Source organism: Schistocerca gregaria, chromosome 3 (assembly GCF_023897955.1).
Source record: "Schistocerca gregaria isolate iqSchGreg1 chromosome 3, iqSchGreg1.2, whole genome shotgun sequence".
NCBI classification, from domain to species: Eukaryota; Metazoa; Arthropoda; class Insecta; order Orthoptera; family Acrididae; genus Schistocerca; species Schistocerca gregaria.
The window spans coordinates 530,038,392-530,059,996 of record NC_064922.1 but is presented as its reverse complement, the minus strand read 5'-3'; the positions used below and the strand labels follow the sequence as shown (position 1 = coordinate 530,059,996).

Here is a 21,605-nt window from a genome sequence, read left to right as displayed (position 1 = left end):
ATCTTATAATCTCTTTTCAAGACACTATCCATTCCATTCCACTGCTCTCCCAAGTCAACAGTTCTCTCTGTGTCATTGGCAAACCACAAAGTTTTTATTCCTTCTCCATGAATTTCAGTTCACTTTGGGAATTTCTCCTTGATTTTCATCACAGCTTGCTCAATGTACAGATTTAATGACATTGGGACAGGCTACAACCTTGTCTTACTCCATCCTCGACTATGGCTTGCCTTTCAAGTATTTTGACTGTTACAACTGCAGTCTGGTTTCTATACAAGTTGTAAATAACCTTTCAGTTCATATGCCAGCTAATTGCAAAATTTCAAACACTGGAGTCAAGTCAACCTTGTCAAAAAATTACTCTATTCACAAATGCTATAAATGTAGGTTTACCTTTCTTCAATGCATCTTCTAAGATAAGTCATATGGTTAGTATTGATCCATGAGTTCTTAAATTCCTCCAAAGTCTAACCTGATCTTTCCCAATGCTGCTCCCTACCAGTTTTCCCATTTTTTTGTTCTTGTGAATAGTCCATTTCAAAATTTACTCACACCTGTCAGCACCTGCATTCTTTGGAAATAGAATTATTACATTATTCCTTAAGTTGCAGGGTATTTCACCTGTCTCATACCTTGCACACCATGTGGTACAATTCTGTCTCTATAATTCTGAGGGATTGTCATATACTTCAGGAGCATTGTTTTGACTTAGATCTTTCACAGCCCGTCAAATTCTTCTTACAGTATCATATTTCCTATCTCATTTTCACCTACTAGACGTTCTCTTACTACAATATTGTTTTGAAGTTCTTTCTCCTTGTGCACCCCTTTTACGTATTCCTTCCACTTTTCAGCTTTCCCTTTTTGTTTCAGACTGACTTGCCAACTGAGCTCTTCATGTTCGTACAACTGCTTCTGTTTTTTTCCACAGTTATCTTCAATCTTCCAATAGAAAGCATCTACCTTTCTTCTATTTATGCGTGCTTCTACAGCCCTGCATTTGTCCTCTAGCCATTCCTGCTTAGCCATTTTGAAGTTTCTGTCAGTCTCATTTTTTAGAGCTCTGTATTCTCTTTCACCTGCTTCATACGCTGATATTTTCTTCTTTCTTCAATTAAATTCAATATTTCCCTAGTCATCCCAGGATTTCTACTATGCATTATCTTTTTGCATAATCTCTCCATAATTACCTGTCTTCTTGCAATTTCTTCACTTTTGGCCTGCGGTTCATTGACAAAAAATTATGGCCATAACATACATCTGCCCCCTGGAAATGTCTTAACAGTTTGAAATCTGGTTTTGAAACCTATCTTATTATACAATCAACCTCAAACTTTCCAGTGTCCCTAAGTCCCTTTCACATGCACAATCTTCTTTCATGATTGTTAAACCAGGTGCTAGTGATGATTAAATTATGCTCTATGCAACATTCTAGCATGCAGTTTCCTCTTTCATTCCTTTCCCTTAGTCCATATTCTCTGATTATTTTTCCTACACTTTGTTTTCCTACTACTGAATTCCAGTCACCTGTAACTATTAAATTTTCATCTTCTTTAACCAACTGAATATTTTTCTGTTTCTCATCATTCATTCTTTCAGTCTCCACCTTCTGCAAAGCTAGTTGGCATATGATCTTGTAGTACTGTGATAGCTGGGGGCTTTGTGTCTATCATGGTTATGATAATGCATTTACTATGCTGTGCACAGTAGTTTGTGGGCATTCCTATTTTCTTATTCATTATTAGGCTTACTCCTGCAATATTCCGGTCTCATTTTGTGCTGATAACTCTGCACTGACCTGACAAAAAGTCCTGTCCTGCCAGTGCGCTTCACTAATTCCCATTGTATCTAACTTTAACCTATCCATTTCCCTTTTCAAATTCTGTAACCTACCTACCCAATTAAGGGATGTAACATTCCACGATCTGACCTGTAGAATACTAGTTTTGTTTTTCTTAATGTAATCCTCCTGAATGGTCCCCACCCAGAGATCCAAATGGGGGACTCTTTTAGCACTATAATGCTTTACCCAAGAGGATGCCATCATCATTAACCTATACGGCAAAGCTACGTGCCCTTGACGGGGAAAAAAAAAAATCACAGCTATAGTTTCCCCTTGATTTCAGCTATTCCAAATACTAGCACAGCAGGACAATGCTGATTATTCTAACAATGTGAGATCAATTGATCATCCAGAAAGTTGTCCCTGAAACTGTTGAAAAGGCTGTAATACTAGTACCATCTGCAAAAAGGGACAATTTTGCTTGTTGAATGTTAAGTGCAAGATAATTAACTTATACAAGGAAATAGAGGTAGAGGTGGTCCCAAATTGAACTCTGTGAGACTCCCTTTGTGATCTTTCCCCAGTCACTAAAATTATTCTACCTTTCTGACACTGAATTATTCAGCACAACTTTTTGCATCTGTTTGTTAAGTATGATTCACACTAGCTGTGTGTAAAGCCATGAATTCCATAAAACTGGAGTTTTTCTTAGAGATTAACATGGTCTATACAATTAATAGTCTTGGAATAGCCACCAAAAATACGGCCTGTTGAGACATTATTATTTACAGCTTGTAATATTTGATGAGTGAATGTATAAATAGCATTCTCAGTCATTCAATCCTTCTGGAATTCAAACTATTATATTCTAAGTAATTATTGAATATTGATCTGCAACAACAGATCACGAATAGAAAAGGAAAACAACTTATTTTTAACAAAATTCAAAATAATTCAAGCAGGAATAAAAACAACTAATAATTCTTAAAAGCAGACAAAGACTTACAGGGTTACTTATGTACGACTCCTTGTAGTTCCTCTGGTTTATGCGGATAATACCCTGGGGGGAAAAAACTATTATTAGTAATAGTTTAACAGTATGACAAAATTGTTAAGTAGTTTGAGGTCAAAAGAATTCAAAATGGCACATTTTTCAGACATAATATAAAACAATGATACAGCAGAATTAACAGTTTAAGTAAGATTAAAAAATGAGTTGGTCACTGTATAAGATATTTGAAAACAGTAACTTGTGAGCCTCTGAATATGGGCAGCAGCCTTTTCAGTAGTTGCAGGGGCAACAGTCTGGATGATTGAATGATCTGGCCTTGTAACACTAACCAAAACGAACTTGCTGTTGTGATACTGCGAACGGCTGAAAGCAACGGGAAACTACAGCCGTAATTTTTCCCGAGGGCATGCAGCTTTACTGTATGATTAAATGATGATGGCGTCCTCTTGGGTAAAATATTCTGGAGGTAAAATAGTCCCCCATTCGGATCTCCGGGAGGGGACTACTCAAGAGGACGTTGTTATCAGGAGAAAGAAAACTGGCGTTCTACAGATCGGAGCATGGAATGTCAGATCTCTTAAACGGCCAGGTAGGTTACAAAATTTAAAAAGGGAAATGGAAAGGTTAAAGTTAGATATAGTGGGAATTAGTGAAGTTTGGTGGCAGGAGGAACAAGACTTTTGGTCGGGTGAACACAGGATTATAAATACAAAATCAAATAGGGGTAATGCAGGAGTAGGTTTAATAATGAATAAAAAAATTGGAGTGGGGGTAAGCTACTACAAACAGCATAGTGAACGCATTATTGTGGCCAAGATAGACACGAAGCCCACACCTCCTACAGTAGTACAAGTTTATATGCCAACTAGCTCTGCAGATGACCAAGAAATTGAAGAAATGTATGATGAAATAAAAGAAATTAAATTTAATAGTCATGGGTGACTGGAATTCGAGTGTAGAAAAAGGGAGAGAAGGAAACGTAGTAGGTGAATATGGATTGGGGCTTAGAAATGAAAGAGGAAGCCGGCTGGTAGAATTTTTGCACAGAGCACAACTTAATCATAGCTAACACTTGATTTCAGAATCATGAAAGGAGGTTGTATACATGGAAGAACCCTGGAGATACTAAAAGGTATCAGATAGATTATATAATGGTAAGACAGAGATTTAGGAACCAGGTTTTAAATTGTAAGACATTTCCAGGGGCAGATGTGGACTCTGACCACAATCTATTGGTTATGACCTGTAGATTAAAAGTAAAGAAACTGCAAAAAGGTGGGAATTTAAGGAGATCGGACATGGATAAACTAAAAGAACCAGAGGTTGTACAGAGTTTCAGGGAGAGCATAAGGGAGCAATTGACAGGAATGGGGGAAAGAAGTACAGTAGAAGAAGAATGGGTAGCTCTGAGGGATGAAGTAGTGAAGGCAGCAGAGAATCAAGTAGGTAAAAAGACGAGGTCTAGTAGAAATCCTTGGGTAACAGAAGAAATATTGAATTTAATTGATGAAAGGAGAAAATACAAAAATGCAGTAAGTGAAGCAGGCAAAAAGGAATTCAAATGTCTCAAAAATGAGATCAACAGGAAGTGCAATATGGCTAAGCAGGGATAGCTAGAGGGCAAATGTAAGGATGTAGAGGCTTATCTCACTAGGGGTAAGATAGATACTGCCTACAGGAAAATTAAAGAGACCTTTGGAGAAAAGAGAACCACTTGCATGAATATCAAGAGCTCAGATGTAAACCAAGTTCTAAGCAAAGAAGGGAAAGCAGAAAGGTGGAAGGAGTATATAGATGGTCTATACAGGGGCAATGTTCTTGAGGACAATATTATGGAAATGGAAGAGGAGGTAGATGCAAATGAAATAGGAGATATGATACCGCGTGAAGAGTTTCACAGGACACTAAAAGACCTGAGTCGAAACAAGGCCCCCGGAGTAGACAACATTCCATTAGAACTACTGACAGCCTTGGGAGAGCCAGTCCTGACAAAGCTCTACTATCTGGTGAGTAAGATGTATGAGACAGGTGAAATTCCCTCAGACTTCAAGAAGAATATAATAATTGCAATCACAAAGGAAGCAGGTGTTGACAGATGTGAAAATTACTGAACTATCAGTTTAATACGTCACAGCTGCAAAATACAGTAACAAATAATTAAAACATTTAGTTGATTTGATATCCTTACTGAATACCAAAGACCACATGAGATGTTTCTTTATCTTATTTTATTAACAGACAGTGGACTTTTTTGACTATAGGGTGTAGTTGTATAGTATTAATTATCACTTCAAGAAAAATAAAATTGTTATGTTAGTGAGATTCTTTATTCATTTGTTTATTTACAGGTACATCACTACAGACCTGACATGCACTGATATCCCTGTGTCACACTACCGCAACGCACCATCAGAGGAGCCACAACAAAACAGCCACCTGGACTGACCTGACATTGCTGCAACATTTCCACTGCTGGTGAAAGTGAATTACTGCATGGTAGTCCACTATATCAATGTGGGTTTGATCTTGCTCTTCTAGCTGTGTACTATGGTACTGTGACACAGTGATTTCAATGTGTAATAGGGCTACCGATGTGTGTGCAGGGGGGGAAAAAAATTACTTTTTTCATGATGATAATTAAAGTGCTATGAATATCTCTCATCTCTCACTGCTTATAGGTTGTTTTTTTTTTTTTTTCCTTCCCCCTCTAATATGCCATATTCAGTCATAACATATTACTCAATTTTATAAATCTTACAGGAAAAGAGAATGTGGTATGTGAAGAAAATTTCATTTTTACAGCATTTTAATATCTCTGTTTCAGCAGAATTTACTTGAAGACATTATGGTTTCCATATACCTTTTTAATACAAGGTGTACAACTTTGCTCCTGCCATTTTTTTCCCTGCAACATTTGAGGTTTTAATGAAACAAACTGGTTACAGTCAACATAAAAGTTAGCTGGGTTTGGTACCACGTCATAATGTGAAAAACTATTGATGCTGGAGAAAAACCAACGTTTTGGCCACAATTGCAGTGGCCTTCTTCTGGGTCTAATGGTGTGTTCTAGCCTTGCAGTGTCCTTCCTATTTTGTTATTAGTGTTCACTGCACATGCCATTACGTCATAATTTTAAAAAGGTAGGTAGTTTCATTGGTCACTTAAGGAAAAAGGAGAGGGAACTTTATTTTTAATAGGTCATTGCGGTGGAGGGAGAATGTGACCTCTTTTGTCTATTGGCTCTTGTGTAAGGTTTGCTGCTGTTTACCAATTGCTGGACATCGGCCGCGCAGCAGTTGGTTACACATGTATCACTCAAAGTATTTTCCATCACTGGCCACTACTTTCTCCCATCTTTCGGACAGTGTATGAATCCCGCAACGAAAAAATTGTTCACCTTTTGAAGCGATCCACGACCTAGTCCAACTTGTCACTTCTTCATGAAACCAGAAGTGTTTGTCAGCCAGGGCATGTTCCATTTATCTGAACAGGTAATAGAGGGACCAATGTCTGGAGAGTATGGCACGTGGGGTAGGACTTCCCATTTCAATGTTTCCAAGTATGTTTTGACCTCTCTTGCAATGTGGGGTCGAGCGTTATCATGCTGCAAAATCACTTTATCATGCCTCTCGTTGTATTGTGACTGTTGTCTTAATTCTCTATTCAAACGCATGAATTTCATTCGATAACGATCACCTGTTATTGTTTGACTTTGTTTTAGCACCCCATAGTACACGATCGCTGAGCTGGTCCCACCAAATGCCGAGCATATCTTGGAGCCGTGAATATTCAGTTTGGCCGCCAACGTGGAAGCATGGCCGGGATACTACCATGATATTTTGCATTTAGGGCTATAGTAATGAACCTATTTTTCATTCCCGGTCACAATGCGATGCAAAAATCCCTTCCGTTTTTACCTCTGAAGCAACTGTTCACAAAAACATAAATGTCATTCAACATCTCTTGGTTTCAGCTCACACGGGCCTCAAGTTCCTTCTTTCTGAATCATGCCCAAAGTCTTGAGATATTTTGAAATGGCTTGCTGTATCACTCCCACTAATCGTGCCAATTATTCTTGAGTTTGACAAGTGTCTTCACTCAGCAATGTCCACAATTCTGCATCTTTGAAAACATTCTCTCTTCCACCACTATGCCGGTCTATGACGTTAAAATCACTATTCTCGAAGCGTTGAAACCACTCCTGACACATTCTTTCACTAATAGTATCCTTACCATAAGTACTTAGAGCATTTGATGAGACTCAGACGCTGTTTTCTCCATACTGAAACAAAACAGTACCAACTCCTGCAAATGACGAGAATTAGGTTCGTAAACTGACATTTGCAATCAAGAATAACTTTATGATGCAGACACAAATCGACCGATTTTTGACTGAGATTATGTTGACCGAGGTCCAAGCTAACTGCTTGACGTCTGCGATCTGTTTCTTTCAACCACTAATTACTGTTGTCGCCACCTATTGGCAAATGATGGAAGCACTACACCTTGTAGTAGCCCAAGAAGCAAAAATCCTTTACTAGTTAGTATGGGATATATTTTTGTTTCACTGTTTTCATGTAATTCTTTCTTTTCCACACTTATCAACATTAATCACTTTTTGATACGTTAGTGTAATATGTGACACAAGAGGATTCTGCACAAATGGCAATCTTGACATGATAAATTATTGTCTGAATGTTTAACAATTGCATACTTCCATCTGACAATGTGTATGTTCTTTTAAAAAAAAGGAGTAGTGTCAACTTCACGGCAACACTTACCTTAATTAGTGTACCATTCTGGAGTCCTTCCTCTATCTCTCTTTGCGGAAGGTATTTTTCAAAGCACTGTGCTTTGTTGGTACTTTTTCGTGGGCTTCCGTTATGGCCACTAAAATTTTAAAATTTAAGAACAGCAGATTACTAAAGTAACAAACTGGATAAATATTTTTTGGAACTGACTTTATGGAGATACTAAATCAACTAGCAATAATACATTGAAAATTTAACACAGAAGCACATGCCATAAGTAACCTTCAAATAAATAGAGCCACAAACATTATGTTGTTTTAATATGAAAATACAATTTTTCAGTTTATTTGCAAATGACAGGAGTGATTTAATTACATCCTTACAGGCAATATGTGCAAAGCAATGAGAGGCAATGGTTTTTACTATCATTCAAGCTAGTCAGAGAGGGCACGAATAAGAGTTGTGTGTGTGTGTGTGTGTGTGTGTGTGTGTGTGAACATAATTATATACAGGAGAAACATTACAGGCACATAATTTCTTTGTTTCAACAAGTGTAAACATGACTGTAAGAATGTGCTAGACCGTAGTAAAATTTTATACTTGTTCTACAGAAAATGATTCATTCTTTAACACAACCCAATTGGAAAATTTCATTCTGGATTAAGAATTTGATGTACATCAGAGTATTAATTTAGAGGGGCAGATGAGAGCATGATTATTTTCTACAATTTACAATTTTTTTTTTTTACTTTCTGGGAATTTTTACATTGGCTGAATTCAAATTACTTGTGTCTTACGTTGAGTAAATATGGAGTGCATAGTCATCTGTAGTGTAATGACCTAATCATGAAGCATTCTCATTTTAAAAAATCATCTAAATACAAATATTAACTGTGAGCTTTGTAACTTAAGTAGAGACACACAGTCCAAGCCACTTTTACCAGTCCATGCACATTGAAAAACCACTTATTTCATCCTCAATGATTGTGAACTGAACATAAAACGTGACACAATCACATCCTATTTGTAAGCAAACAGCCCAAAATATCTTATATAGAGGCCATAAAACATCAAGCAAGGCAGCTGCAGCAAGCAGAAGAGTTCCATCAGTCATGGATAGGCAAGCCTATAGCGTATACTACATGAGTCAGCATTGTCCTCAGTTAAGCTAATACACCAAGGATAACTTGCAAAACTTGACTACACACACCTCTGGAATAGGGTTATTTGTTTTCATCACATGCATTTGCACACATATACTTATGTATGTATGTCACTTTCAATGTGATGAAAACTTGATCACATCAATGGCATCTGGTACTCTGATAGTTCGTGGTCTGTAGTAGTTGTTGTTGTCTTCAGTCCTGAGACTGGTTTGATGCAGCTCCCCATGCTACTCTTTCCTGTGCAAGCTTCTTCATCTCCCAGTACCTACTGCAACCTACATCCTTCTGAATCTGTTCGGTGCATTCATCTCTTGGTCTCCCTCTATGATTTTTACCCTCCACGCTGCCCTCCAATACTAAATTGGTGATCACTTGATGCCTCAGAACATGACCTACCATCCGATCCCTTCTTCTAGTCAAGTTGTGTCACAAACTCCTCTTCTCCCCAATTCTATTCAATATCTCCTCATTAGTTACGTGATCTACCCATCTAATCTTCAACATTCTTCTGTAGCACCACATTTCGAAAGCTTCTATTCTCTTCTTGTCCAAACTATTTATCGTCCATGTTTCTCTTCCATACATGGCTACACTCCATCCAAATACTTTCAGAAATGACTTTCTGACATTTACATCTATACTCAATATTAACAAATTTCTCTTCTTCAGAAACTGTTTCCTTGCCATTACCAGTCTATATTTTATATCCTCTCTATTTCGACCATCATCAGTTATTTTGCTCTCCAAGTAGCAAAACTCCTTTAGTACTTTAAGTGTCTCATTTCCTAACCTAATTCCCTCAGCATCACCCGAGTTAGCTCGACTACATTCCATTATCCTCGTTTTGCTTTTGTTGTTGTTCATCTTATACCCTCCCCTCAAGATACTGTCCATTCCGTTCAACTGCTCTTCCAAGTTCTTTGCTGTCTCTGACAGAATTACAATCTCATCGGCAAACCTCAAAGTTTTTATTACTACTCCATGTATTTCAATATCTACTCCGAAATTTTCTTTTGTTTCCTTTACTGCTTGCTCAATATACATATTGAATAACATCAGGGAGAGGCTACAACCCTGTCTCACTCCCTTCCCAACCACTGCTTCCCTTTTGTGTCCCTCGACTCTTATAACTGCCATCTGCTTTCTGTACAAATTGTCAATAGCCTTTTGCTCCCTGTATTTTACCCCTACCACCTTTAGAATTTGAAACAGAGTATTCCAGTCAACATTGTCAAAAGCTTTTTCAAGGTCTACAAATGCTAGAAATGTAGATTTGCCTTCCCTTAATCTATCTTCTAAGATAAGTCGTAGGGTCAGTGTTGCCTCACGTGTTCCAACATTTCTACAGAATCCAAACTGATCTTCCCCGAGGTCAGCTTCTACCAGTTTTTCCATTCGTCTGTAAAGAATTCGAGTAAGTAATTTGCAGCTGTGACTTATTAAACTGATAGTTCAGTAATTTTCACATCTGTCAACACCTGCTTTCTTAGGCATTAGAATTATTATATTCTTCTTGAAGTCTGAGGGTATTTTGCCTGTGTCATACATCTGGCTCACCAGATGGTAGAGCTTTGTCAGGACTGGCTCTCCCAAGGCTGTCAGTAGTTCTTATGGAATGCTGATTACTCCCGGAGCCTTGTTTCAACTTAGGTCTTTCAGTGCTCTGTGAAACTCTTCACACAGTATCATATCTCCCATTTCATCTTCATCTACATCCTCTTCCATCTCCAAAATATTGTCCTCAAGTACATCACCCTTGTACAGACCCTCTATACACTCCTTCCACCTTTCTGCTTTCCCTTCTTCGCTTCGAACTGGGTTTACATCTGAGCTCTTGATATTCACGCAAGTGGTTCTCTTTTCTCCAAAGGTTTGTTTAATTTTCCTGTAGGCAGTATCTATCTTGCCCCTAGTGATATGTGCTCAACATCCTTGCATTTGTCCTTTAGCCATCCCTCCTTAGCCATTTTGTGCTTCCTGTTGATCTCATTTTTGAGGCGTTTATATTCCTATTTGCCTGCTTCATTTACTGCATTTTTATATCTTCTCCTTTCATCAATTAAATTCAATATTTTTTTTCTGTTACCCAAGTACACTCCTGGAAATTGAAATAAGAACACCGTGAATTCATTGTCCCAGGAAGGGGAAACTTTATTGACACATTCCTGGGGTCAGATACATCACATGATCACACTGACAGAACCACAGGCACATAGACACAGGCAACAGAGCATGCACAATGTCGGCACTAGTACAGTGTATATCCACCTTTCGCAGCAATGCAGGCTGCTATTCTCCCATGGAGACGATCGTAGAGATGCTGCATGTAGTCCTGTGGAACGGCTTGCCATGCCATTTCCTCCTGGCGCCTCAGTTGGACCAGCGTTCGTGCTGGACGTGCAGACCGCGTGAGACGACGTTTCATCCAGTCCCAAACATGCTCAATGGGGGACAGATCCCGAGATCTTGCTGGCCAGGGTAGTTGACTTACACCTTCTAGAGCACGTTGGGTGGCACGGGATACATAAGGACGTGCATTGTCCTGTTGGAACAGCAATCTCCCTTGCCGGTCTAGGAATGGTAGAACGATGGGTTCGATGACGGTTTGGATGTACCGTGCACTATTCAGTATCCCCTCGACAATCATCAGAGGTGTACAGCCAGTGTAGGAGATCACTCCCCACACCATGATGCCGGGTGTTGGCCCTGTGTGCCTCGGTCGTATGCAGTCCTGATTGTGGCGCTCACCTGCACGGCGCCAAACACGCATACGACCATCATTGGCACCAAGGCAGAAGCGACTCTCATCGCTGAAGACGACACGTCTCCATTCGTCCCTCCATTCACGCCTTTCGCGACACCACTGGAGGCGGGCTGCACGATGTTGGGGCGTGAGCGGAAGACGGCCTAACGGTGTGCGGGACCGTAACCCAGCTTCATGGAGACGGTTGCGAATGGTCCTCGCCGATACCCCAGGAGCAACAGTGTCCCTAATTTGCTGCGAAGTGGCGGTGCGGTCCCCTACGGCACTGCGTAGGATCCTACAGTCTTGGCGTGCTTCCGTGCGTAGCTGCGGTCCGGTCCCAGGTCGACGGGCACGTGCACCTTCCGCCGACCACTGGCGACAACATCGATGTACTGTGGAGACCTCACGCCCCACGTGTTGAGCAATACGGCGGTACGTCCACCCGGCCTCCCGCATGCCCACTATATGCCCTCGCTCAAAGTCCGTCAACTGCACATACGGTTCACGTTCCACGCTGTCGCGGCATGCTACCATTGTTAAAGGCTGCGATGGAGCTCCGTATGCCATGGCAAACTGGCTGACACTGACGGCGGCGGTGCACAAATGCTGCGCAGCTAGCGCCATTCGACGGTCAACACCGCGGTTCCTGGTGTGTCCGCTGTGCCGTGCGTGTGATCATTGCTTGTACAGCCCTCTCACAGTGTCCGGAGCAAGTTGGTGGGTCTGACACACCGGTGTCAATGTGTTCTTTTTTCCATTTCCAGGAGTGTATTTCTACTAGCCCTCATCTTTTTACCTACTTGATCCTCTGCCGCCTTCACTACTTGATCCCACAAAGCTACCCATTCTTCTTCTAATGTATTTCTTTCTCCCATTCCTGTCAATTGTTCCCTTATGCTCTCCCTTAAACTCTGTACAACCTCTGGTTTAGTCAGTTTACCCAGGTCCCATCTCCTTAAACTCCCACTTTTTTTTGCAGTTTCTTCAGTTTTAATCTACAGTTCATAACCAACAGATTGTGGTCAGAGTCCACATCTGCCCCTGGAAATGTCTTACAATTTAAAACCTGGTTCCTAAATCTCTGTCTTACCATTATGTAATCTATCTGATACCTTCTAATATCTCCAGGCTTCTGCCATGTAAACAACCTTCTTTCATGATTCTTGAACCAAGTGTTAGCTATGATTAGCTATAATTAAGTTATGTTCTATGCAAAATTCTACCAGGCGGCTTCCTCTTTCAGTTAAACTAGTACACCAAGAAAGACTTGCAAGCTTGCCTGCACACACCTCTGGGATAGGGTTGTTAGTTTTCATCACATGCATTTGCACACATATACCTATGTAGGTACGTCACTTGCAATGTGATGAAAACTTGATTACATCAATGGCATCTGGAACTCTGATGGTTCGTGGTCTGTAGTGCCATACATTATTGTGTATACCCGAACCTTAACAATGTTATATGCCGGGCAGTCATTTGTTCTGGTAAATGACTGGAGAATCTAGTAAGCCTCGTCTATATTTTACCCTTACTAAAGTTTAAAACTAGTGTCTGTGCCCTCCTTCACATTCATTGCAAACACACAAAGAAGCAATACAAAGTAGACCAACAAGCAAACACAGAGTCCCATTACCATACCATTACCATACCTACCTCCTTTGCCTAACATCCAAGTCATTTAGTACTATCTCCAACCACAGTGGTCTGAAAAATCTTAGCTTGATCCCATCACCATTTCATTTTTCTACATAGCTGCTTGCCTTTCAAGAAACATATGACCTACAAATCCTCATCACCTTTGATCTGAATGCCAGCTTCAAAACACGCTGCAATCCACATTGGGTTACAACATATAAACATGTGCCATGTGGAGTCAAGACTTTGATTTCTGGCTGATTACCTCCACTAAGAAGTTAGGAGCCTTAAGAGTACAGAATACAGAATCTTATCTTAGTAGAACTAGTAAGCTCCATCTTAGGATGAATCAGCTTGAGCTTTCGAGGTAGATCAGGTACAGTGAAGAGCCAGAGCAGTCCTTATTAGTGAACAGCAGGAGCGAAGCAAGAAGAAGAAGAAGAAGAAGAAGAAGAAGAAGAAGAAAGAGGAGGAAATCTTCCACCACCACAAAATTACAAGACCACAGCAAGCAGTCCACTGCACTAAACATCAGAGGAGGTCTGCATAGCAGTTACAACAATCAAGGATGGGGCCATTGGTTTATGAATCGCTGGCACGTGTGCTGACCACACCATCTTCCAACCTTACACCTGCACATGACATCAACACAGCGCTGCCACCTCTCTGACAAATATGGTGAGTGCATCGCAATGTATCATGGAAACAAGGTCTTTGGCCTTGAGAAAAGATGAAAAAGCACCTAATATGAATCTGGAAGATAATGAAGTCCCTGCTCAGCATACATTCTTGCCTGAAGCATTTAAGTTAATTCCGAGAGCTTTTGATGGAAATACAAGCGAACTTCGAGAATTCACAGACAATTGTGACCTAGCATTAAAACTAATGCTAAGCCCTAGTCATAGTGTGCTATTAATATTTGTTACAACTAGGATTGTGGGTGCAACTCGAAGTAAACTACTTGTATGAAATTTGACAGCAATATGGGCAGATGCGATGGGAATTTTATTCGATAACTATGAGCAAAATGTACTTTGGATTATCATGTGTTTCTCTAGTAGGCACAAAAGGATTAAAAGTATGCCAAATGGGAGAGATGCACCGACACATTGCAGCACCAATTTCGATAAGGTGTCCAGGGAGTGATGATGGATTCAGACATCCTGGGTTGCCAAGCTCTATTGGAGAAGATGGCACGAGCAGTGTTTATACAGGGAATCGAAGATGAGAGAATAAAAATAGTCATGAGAGCGAGTGGAGAGGATTTAAAGTTACCACAAGCAGTGTATCTTATATTAACAGAAGAAGCATCCATCACCTCTTGTAACACAAGCAGTGTATCTTATATTAACAGAAGAAGCATCCATCACCTCTTGTAAAGAAAAGTTCAATGAATCCAGTCATCCGGGGGATTATTTTAAATTTAAGAGAAGCCATCAAACAAGGAACTGCAATATGGAGAAACACACCAGGAAAATAGACACCATGTAGCTAAGTTTTAGTGGAGCAAGAAACGGACACCCCACCCTCCACCACAGATGAAAAGGATAGAGGAGATTCTACGCAGAGGTCAACATAGGTAAACTGGATGCATGTGACCGAAGGTGGGTCATCAATGTGATCTTCAAGGGCATCCAGGGCCATGTAATGAGGCAAGACTCATGATATGTTACATTTGCGAAGAACCAGTACACTTACCCTGACAGTATAAGGCAGATGCTAGGCTAGCAAATTAGAAGTCCCAGAAAACAGGAAATGAAAGAACCCCACAAGTATGCAGTCAACTCATAGCTGTACTCAGTATTCTGCAAGGATAGAATTAATTTCACATATATATGATGCATATGAACCACAAGTTTCACGGTAGATAGTGCCACTCAGGTTACCGTAATAAAAGAATCAGCATTGAATAACAGTATGGTGGGCAATAACACCGACAAAATAGTAAAACTTAAAGGGATCACTAAAGAAGTAATATAGAAATGTGCGAAGCCACGAGATTAACACTGAGGTTAGGCAATGATGTACATATGGAACATATGTTTCATATAGTAGAGGACGAATTAAATGTTCCATACTCAAGGAATCTCAGGCAGAGACTTCTGTGAGAATTGAAAAGTAATCATACATTGCTCATCATAGATGCTATGGATCAAGTGCAGACTTGTAGAGTTACGGATGGAACTGGAACCAACGGCTGAATCTCGCAGACTGGGAGAGAGCCGCAAAGAAAGGAAGTGTGTCCCATGGAATAGAAATTAGGTAGCTGAGAAAAACAGGTTGTGAAGGCAAATGTGACACCAGATATACCAGTAGGAATACAGGAAGGATCAGACTTAGAGCCAAGAAAGAAGAGAGAGCTCCAGAGTGAGAAATCAGAAGAAATAAGCAATAAGACACCACATCTAAAGGAAAAAAGGAACAAAGATAGGTGGCATATGGAAAGGAAAGTGAACCTGTGTTACTTATACAAATAGGCCCATACAAAGAAAAGATTTTAAGGATTAAGGTGCAGATCTGACTGAAAGAAGCAGTGGTTGCAAACAGCCTAGATAACCATGCAATGAGCCACTTGTGTCACAAGTATTTTGAATGGCACGAGAGAAGAAGTTATAATAAAATGTCCAAGACTCAAAACAGATGCAGTACCTATCATGGGAGAATGTCGCTTACAAAATTTAGCTTCAGTGGCACAAGACAGAAGGCCACAAATTAGCAGATTAACGGAAATGGTTTGAGTAGATAACTGAAATGACAAAGAAAGGGCTTCAATTACTGAACTATGTATTGCACCACATCACGATGTGTTTTACCTACTCGGAGACAGAGTAATACACACTGTGATGGTGCAGCATGACAGAGTTTTAATTTCAAGTTGGAAGTCAGATAAGAAATGTTTTTTATGCTCGCCTAGGGGTGGCAGGAAAACACAAATATGATAGTCATTAACATCCGCAAGCCTTTAGAGCCAATGGCTCATTCCTCCAGCAAAAAGGGGGGAAGGAAGAGGGATGAAGGAAAAGAAGGGATGAAGGAAAAGAAGGGATGAAGGAAAAGAAGGGATGAAGGAAAAGAAGGGATGAAGGAAAAGAAGGGATGAAGGAAAAGAAGGGATGAAGGAAAAGAAGGGATGAAGGAAAAGAAGGGATGAAGGAAAAGAAGGGATGAAGGAAAAGAAGGGATGAAGGAAAAGAAGGGATGAAGGAAAAGAAGGGATGAAGGAAAAGAAGGGATGAAGGAAAAGGGATAGAATTCGCAAAAATCACCCAGAAAGACACGTCTGAGGACACTTAGTGGACGGTATGAGAAGTAGAGACCGACTGTTGGTGTCTGCTCTGGTCTTGTTCACTTCCCTGGTAACTTATAGTTTTCAGGATATACAAGTAAATTATGTTCATAAGCATAATTTTCTATCTGATGTTATGGTCTTGCTGCAGAAATACACGTATTCTGCTACAGATTCTCCACATATTTGTGGAGTCTACATTATTTCTGGAAATAAAGTGAAGTATTCATGTTTTGAGGCCAGAAGGTTTTTAACATTTATATCCATAGCCTGTAACAGCAACTGCTATAACAGGACACAAAATGTTAAGCAGAATATTGTGGAGTGCTAGGCAGAACAAAAAGGTTAAACAGCTAATGTTTGGGTATAGAGAACACAGTGAATACAGTATTGTCCAAGATACTTATGAAGTTTGAAATCCACATATGAAAATCCTCATGTGAAGGATACTACTGTGGAGATTTTCTTTCCTCAGTAACCGTCAATAGTAAGAAACTAGCGCGTGGAAAAAATGTTTTGATCAGATCCATGTACCACAGGAGTCTTAGATCTATAACCACAGCTGTAGCTGTGGAGACTGCGATCACTGTGACCACCACCACCACCACCTCCTAAATTAAGTACACAAAACCATTCCCTTTGGTCTTAAATCTGTTTGAATGCAAATGCTGGCACAATGCAAAGAAAGATTAATCAGTCTTTCTCTTTACAGATGCTCCATAAACCTCACATGTGGATCTAATCAGACCAACTATCATTAATCACTGTAAAGCCCACTTTACTCTTTGTCCTCAAGCTTGCAGACAGTACTGATCAATCCTGTTTCAGACTTTCTTGTTTGCCTGTGTTTGTTGTAGGTTAACAGGGACAGTTACCAGTATCGACAGGTATACCAATGGAGAGTTGGCCAATATGCTTTGAGAATGACTGTTCCCTGAATGCAACGGAAGATAGGCACAATGACACTATGCTAAGCCGTTGCTGCAGTGGTGCAAGTCGTATCTGTCGGACGGTTGTTGCATTACCCTGTTTTTTGTATTCTGCAGTTTGGTGAGTACACATTACAGGATATGTCACTGTTGTGAAGGTAATTTCATAGAACCAAACTTAACTGGGGGAAAAAAAGTACATCATAATTACATGGTTATGAGCCTTACACCAAAATACTCAGAAAATATACCTCAACAACTACCGAAATTTTGTTGCTAGAGTTTTGACTCAGCCTGAATCATCTGCTGTAGGACACACATTATGAAGTTACAGTGTCTTATAATACAGCCAAGCACACGATAATGAAAGGAAGCTATCATGACTGTTTAAGTACCCTTCAAGGTACCTGCATATTGCTTTTGGATTTTTTAAAGGTAGGATCTCAAAAATCTTTAACAAATGCCCTCCACAGCACTATTAAATCCCACTGTCATAAACAAGAAGTCACTAACTGACCTCCAAAATTAGTTAACATTTGGCTCATAACACCAATATGCTGTAGTAACGGCGACAGTAAGAGAAGGTGGTGTCTGCCGCACCCTCCCCCCCCCCCCCCCCACCCTCACATAAACACAGCAGCAATAGAACACACAAGACGCATCACCAATGAGACATTTTGCACAGAGCACTGAATCAACTACTCACCTTAATCTTTTACTTTCAACTTGTGCATCTTTTACAGCCACAGACTCTTCTCTAATTACACCTGTGCACTTGTCACTTACAATGGATTCAGAAAGCTGTCTTTGTGCCACATTTTTTTTACTAGGTTTCTTCACTCTTTTCTTTGACTTTTCTGGAACCTTTGTTCTACTGGAACTGTGAGAATGCTGCAAGATTTCAGGTTTTGTAGCTTGTTCGTTAACTGGTTCAGAATGAAAAACTGTGGACGTGGAGACATTACACATTGACACACCACCCTCTTGTAACTGGATAGCCCGTACATGTTCACAGACGCACTGGATGTCACTAATGGTTTCCTTTTCATCTCCTGCAGCTGTGCTGTAAATTGATGAGAAACTTACATAAATTGTTACCCTTGTTTCACAGTCTTATGTTAAAAATGGGACAGCGTGTTATTTATAATCAAAAAGTTAGATACAAAATTTTCATTAGCAATCATGAAGAAACAAAAGATTTTCTGCCAAAAATTATACAACAAAACTGAACTCATTATTCAACAGCATGCTGCCAAGAGCTATTTTATATATCTTAGTTCAGGTATTAATAACCCAATTCAAATCCCATAAGCAACTGCTACTTCATTCATCTTAAAGAAAGTATCAGTTTCCAGATAGTTTCAAATGCAGATGACAGTACACAGTATATCAGTTGCATCAGTACCTGGCTACTCCAAACAGAATTGGTAAATGAGAACAAAATAAATCTCCATATCTCTGTATGATAACTTTTAGTATTTACCTTTTAATTTTACAATTGAAGTCTTTACAGAATATGGATGTGGGAGGCAGTAGTATACTCCACAATACCACATCATATTCACTTTGCACATCAAAGGGTACAACAGCAATGATAAATTTAATGCTTTGTAAAGAGAAAATAACTAACGTAGAACCATGAGTTTGGATTCCACTGGCACCATGTGCTCAGTGGGTTCAATATTAGTATTATAAACAAGAAAATTGGCAGCAATGCTTGTAAGATGTTTCAAATTATTTATTACAGCAAATCAGTTTCGGCCACTGCGTGAACATCTTCAGTGCTAAATAAGTATGACATAAAATTACACATGAAGACCATATAATATATTACAGACATTAGTCACACTGAGTACATTACGATTATGATACATAGTACATACCCAATATTAAAATATTGAACACTCATGAAATAAAAGCAAATATTACAACTTCAAAATGGTGTCAATACAGAAGACCATTTATAAAATCAGTAAGTTAAGCATACTGACAAAGTCTCATGTGCATTAATGCTGAATGACTAACAAAGAAACAATACAAAAGATCCAATTAGGCCTACACTGGTATCTCCTTCTTGAGTATAAATAATCAATGCATGTAAGTAAACATTTAGGTAGCAATAAAAAATAATCATCATTTGAGTTATGCAGAAGCAAGAAATATAGCAGTTCAGTTTTTACCATTCAATATTCAAGGGCATTATGATATAATTATTGCCTGATTTGTCTTATCTAATCATACTCAAAACCTAACCTTAATTTCAATTATAATGCACATAAGAATGACAAATATAAAACAGAAAGAATCCTCCAACTGGACATTAGTAACAAATACAGTTTTTAATAGAAATTCTATTAGCATGGAAACTGTACAGGGTGGTCCACTGATAGAGAGCGGGCCAAATATCTCACGAAATAAGCATGAAATGAAACAACTACAAAGAATTAAACTTTTCTAGCTTGAAAGGGGAAACCAGGTGGCGCTACGGTTGGCCTGTAAGATGGTGCTGCCATAGGTCAAACAGATATCAACTGCATTTTTTTAAAAATAGGAACCCCCATTTTTAAAACATATTTGTGTAGTACGTAAAAAAATATGAATATTTCAGATGGACCACTTTTTTCACCTTGTGATAGATGATGCTGCAATAGTCACAAACGTATAAGTACATGGTATCACGTAACATTCCGCCAGTGCGGACGGTATTTTCTTCGTGATACAATAACCGTGTTAAAATGGACCACTTACAAATTGCGGAAAAGGTCAGTGTTCAGTCACATGTGAAACGTCAACCATGACCTGCAACAAATGATGATGCCCAAGTAGGTTTTTTAGCTGATGTCGTGGCTAATCCGCACAACAGTAGCAGACAAATTGCGCGAGAATCAGGAATCTCAAAAAAGTCGGTGTTGAGAATGCTACATCAACATCGATGCACCTGTACCATATTTCTATACAACATGAATTGCATGGTGATGACTTCAGACGTCGTGTACAGTTCTGCCACTGGGCACAAGAGAAATTATGGGACAATGACAGATTTTTTGCATGCATTCTATTTAGCGATGAAGCGTCATTCAGCAACAGCGGTAATGTAAACCAGCATAATATGCACTATTGGGCAATGGAAAATCCATGACGGCTGCGACAAGTAGAACATCAGTGACCTTGGCGGGTTAATGTATGGTGCGGCAAAGAATAATTGTCCCCCATTTTATCGATGGCAATCTAATTGGTGCGATGTATGCTGGTTTCCTATGCAATGTTCTGCCGATGTTACTACAAGATGTTTCACTGCACGACAGAATGGCGATGTACTTCCAACATGATGGATGTCCAGCAAATAGCTCGCATGCAGTTGAAGTGGTATTGAATAGCAAATTTCCATCATATTTCATGACAGGTGGATTGGTCGTCAGAACACCATACCATGACCCGTACGTTAACTGGATCTGACGTCCACGGATATCTTGCTATGGGGAAAGTTGAAGGATATTTCCCATCATCATCCACCGACAACGCCTGACAACATGCGTCAGCGCATTGTCAATGCATGTGAGAACATTATGCAAGGCGAACTACTCGCTGTTGAGAGGAATGTCGTTACAAGTATTGCCAAATCCACTGAGGTTGATGGACATAATTTTGAACACTTATTGCATTAATGTGGTATTTACAGGTAATCGCACTGTAACAGCATTCGTTCTCAGAAATGATAAGCTTACAAAGGTACATGTATCACATTGGAACAACTGAAATAAAATGTTCAAACATACCTACGTTCGATATTTTAATTTAAAAAACCTACCTGTTACCAACTGTTCGTATAAAATTGTGAGCCATATGTTTGTGACTATTACAGCGCCATCTATCACAAAGCAAAAAAAGTGGTCCAACTAAAACATTCATATTTCTTTACGTACTACATGAATATGTAATAAAAAACAGGGGTTCCTATTTGAAAATGTGCAGTTGATATTCGTTTGACCTATGGCACCGCCATCTAGCGGGCCAACCATAGTGCCATCTGGTTTCCTCCTTCAAGCTAGACATGTTTCATTCTTTGTACTTTTTTCGTTTGACGCTTCTTTCATGAGATATTTGGCCCGGTCATAATCAATGGACCAACCTGTATAGGCCTAGTGTAGTACCACTAACAATTCCGTTGAGGACACTTGTCTAGTAATGGACTTCACTACCAGAACTTGCACACTACATTGTTCAAAATAACTTATATATCGCAACAACAGACATCAGATTATCGAAAAGTAGCAATGATGATGTGAATCACTAC

The 21,605-nt window shown here is 39.6% G+C and overlaps 1 protein-coding gene across 1 annotated transcript in view; it reads right to left on the bottom strand.

Annotated features, from left to right (window-relative positions):
* Positions 1-21,605, bottom strand: part of LOC126355935 (DIS3-like exonuclease 2) — a 192,000-nt gene that overhangs the window by 160,169 nt on the left and 10,226 nt on the right. The window contains exons 2-4 of the mRNA XM_050006507.1: positions 18,018-18,374; positions 7,577-7,685; positions 2,790-2,843 (exon numbers count right to left, since the gene is read on the bottom strand). Of these exons, the coding sequence (XP_049862464.1) occupies positions 2,790-2,843; positions 7,577-7,685; positions 18,018-18,374 (520 nt within the window). The remainder of the gene's footprint in view (positions 1-2,789; positions 2,844-7,576; positions 7,686-18,017; positions 18,375-21,605) is intronic.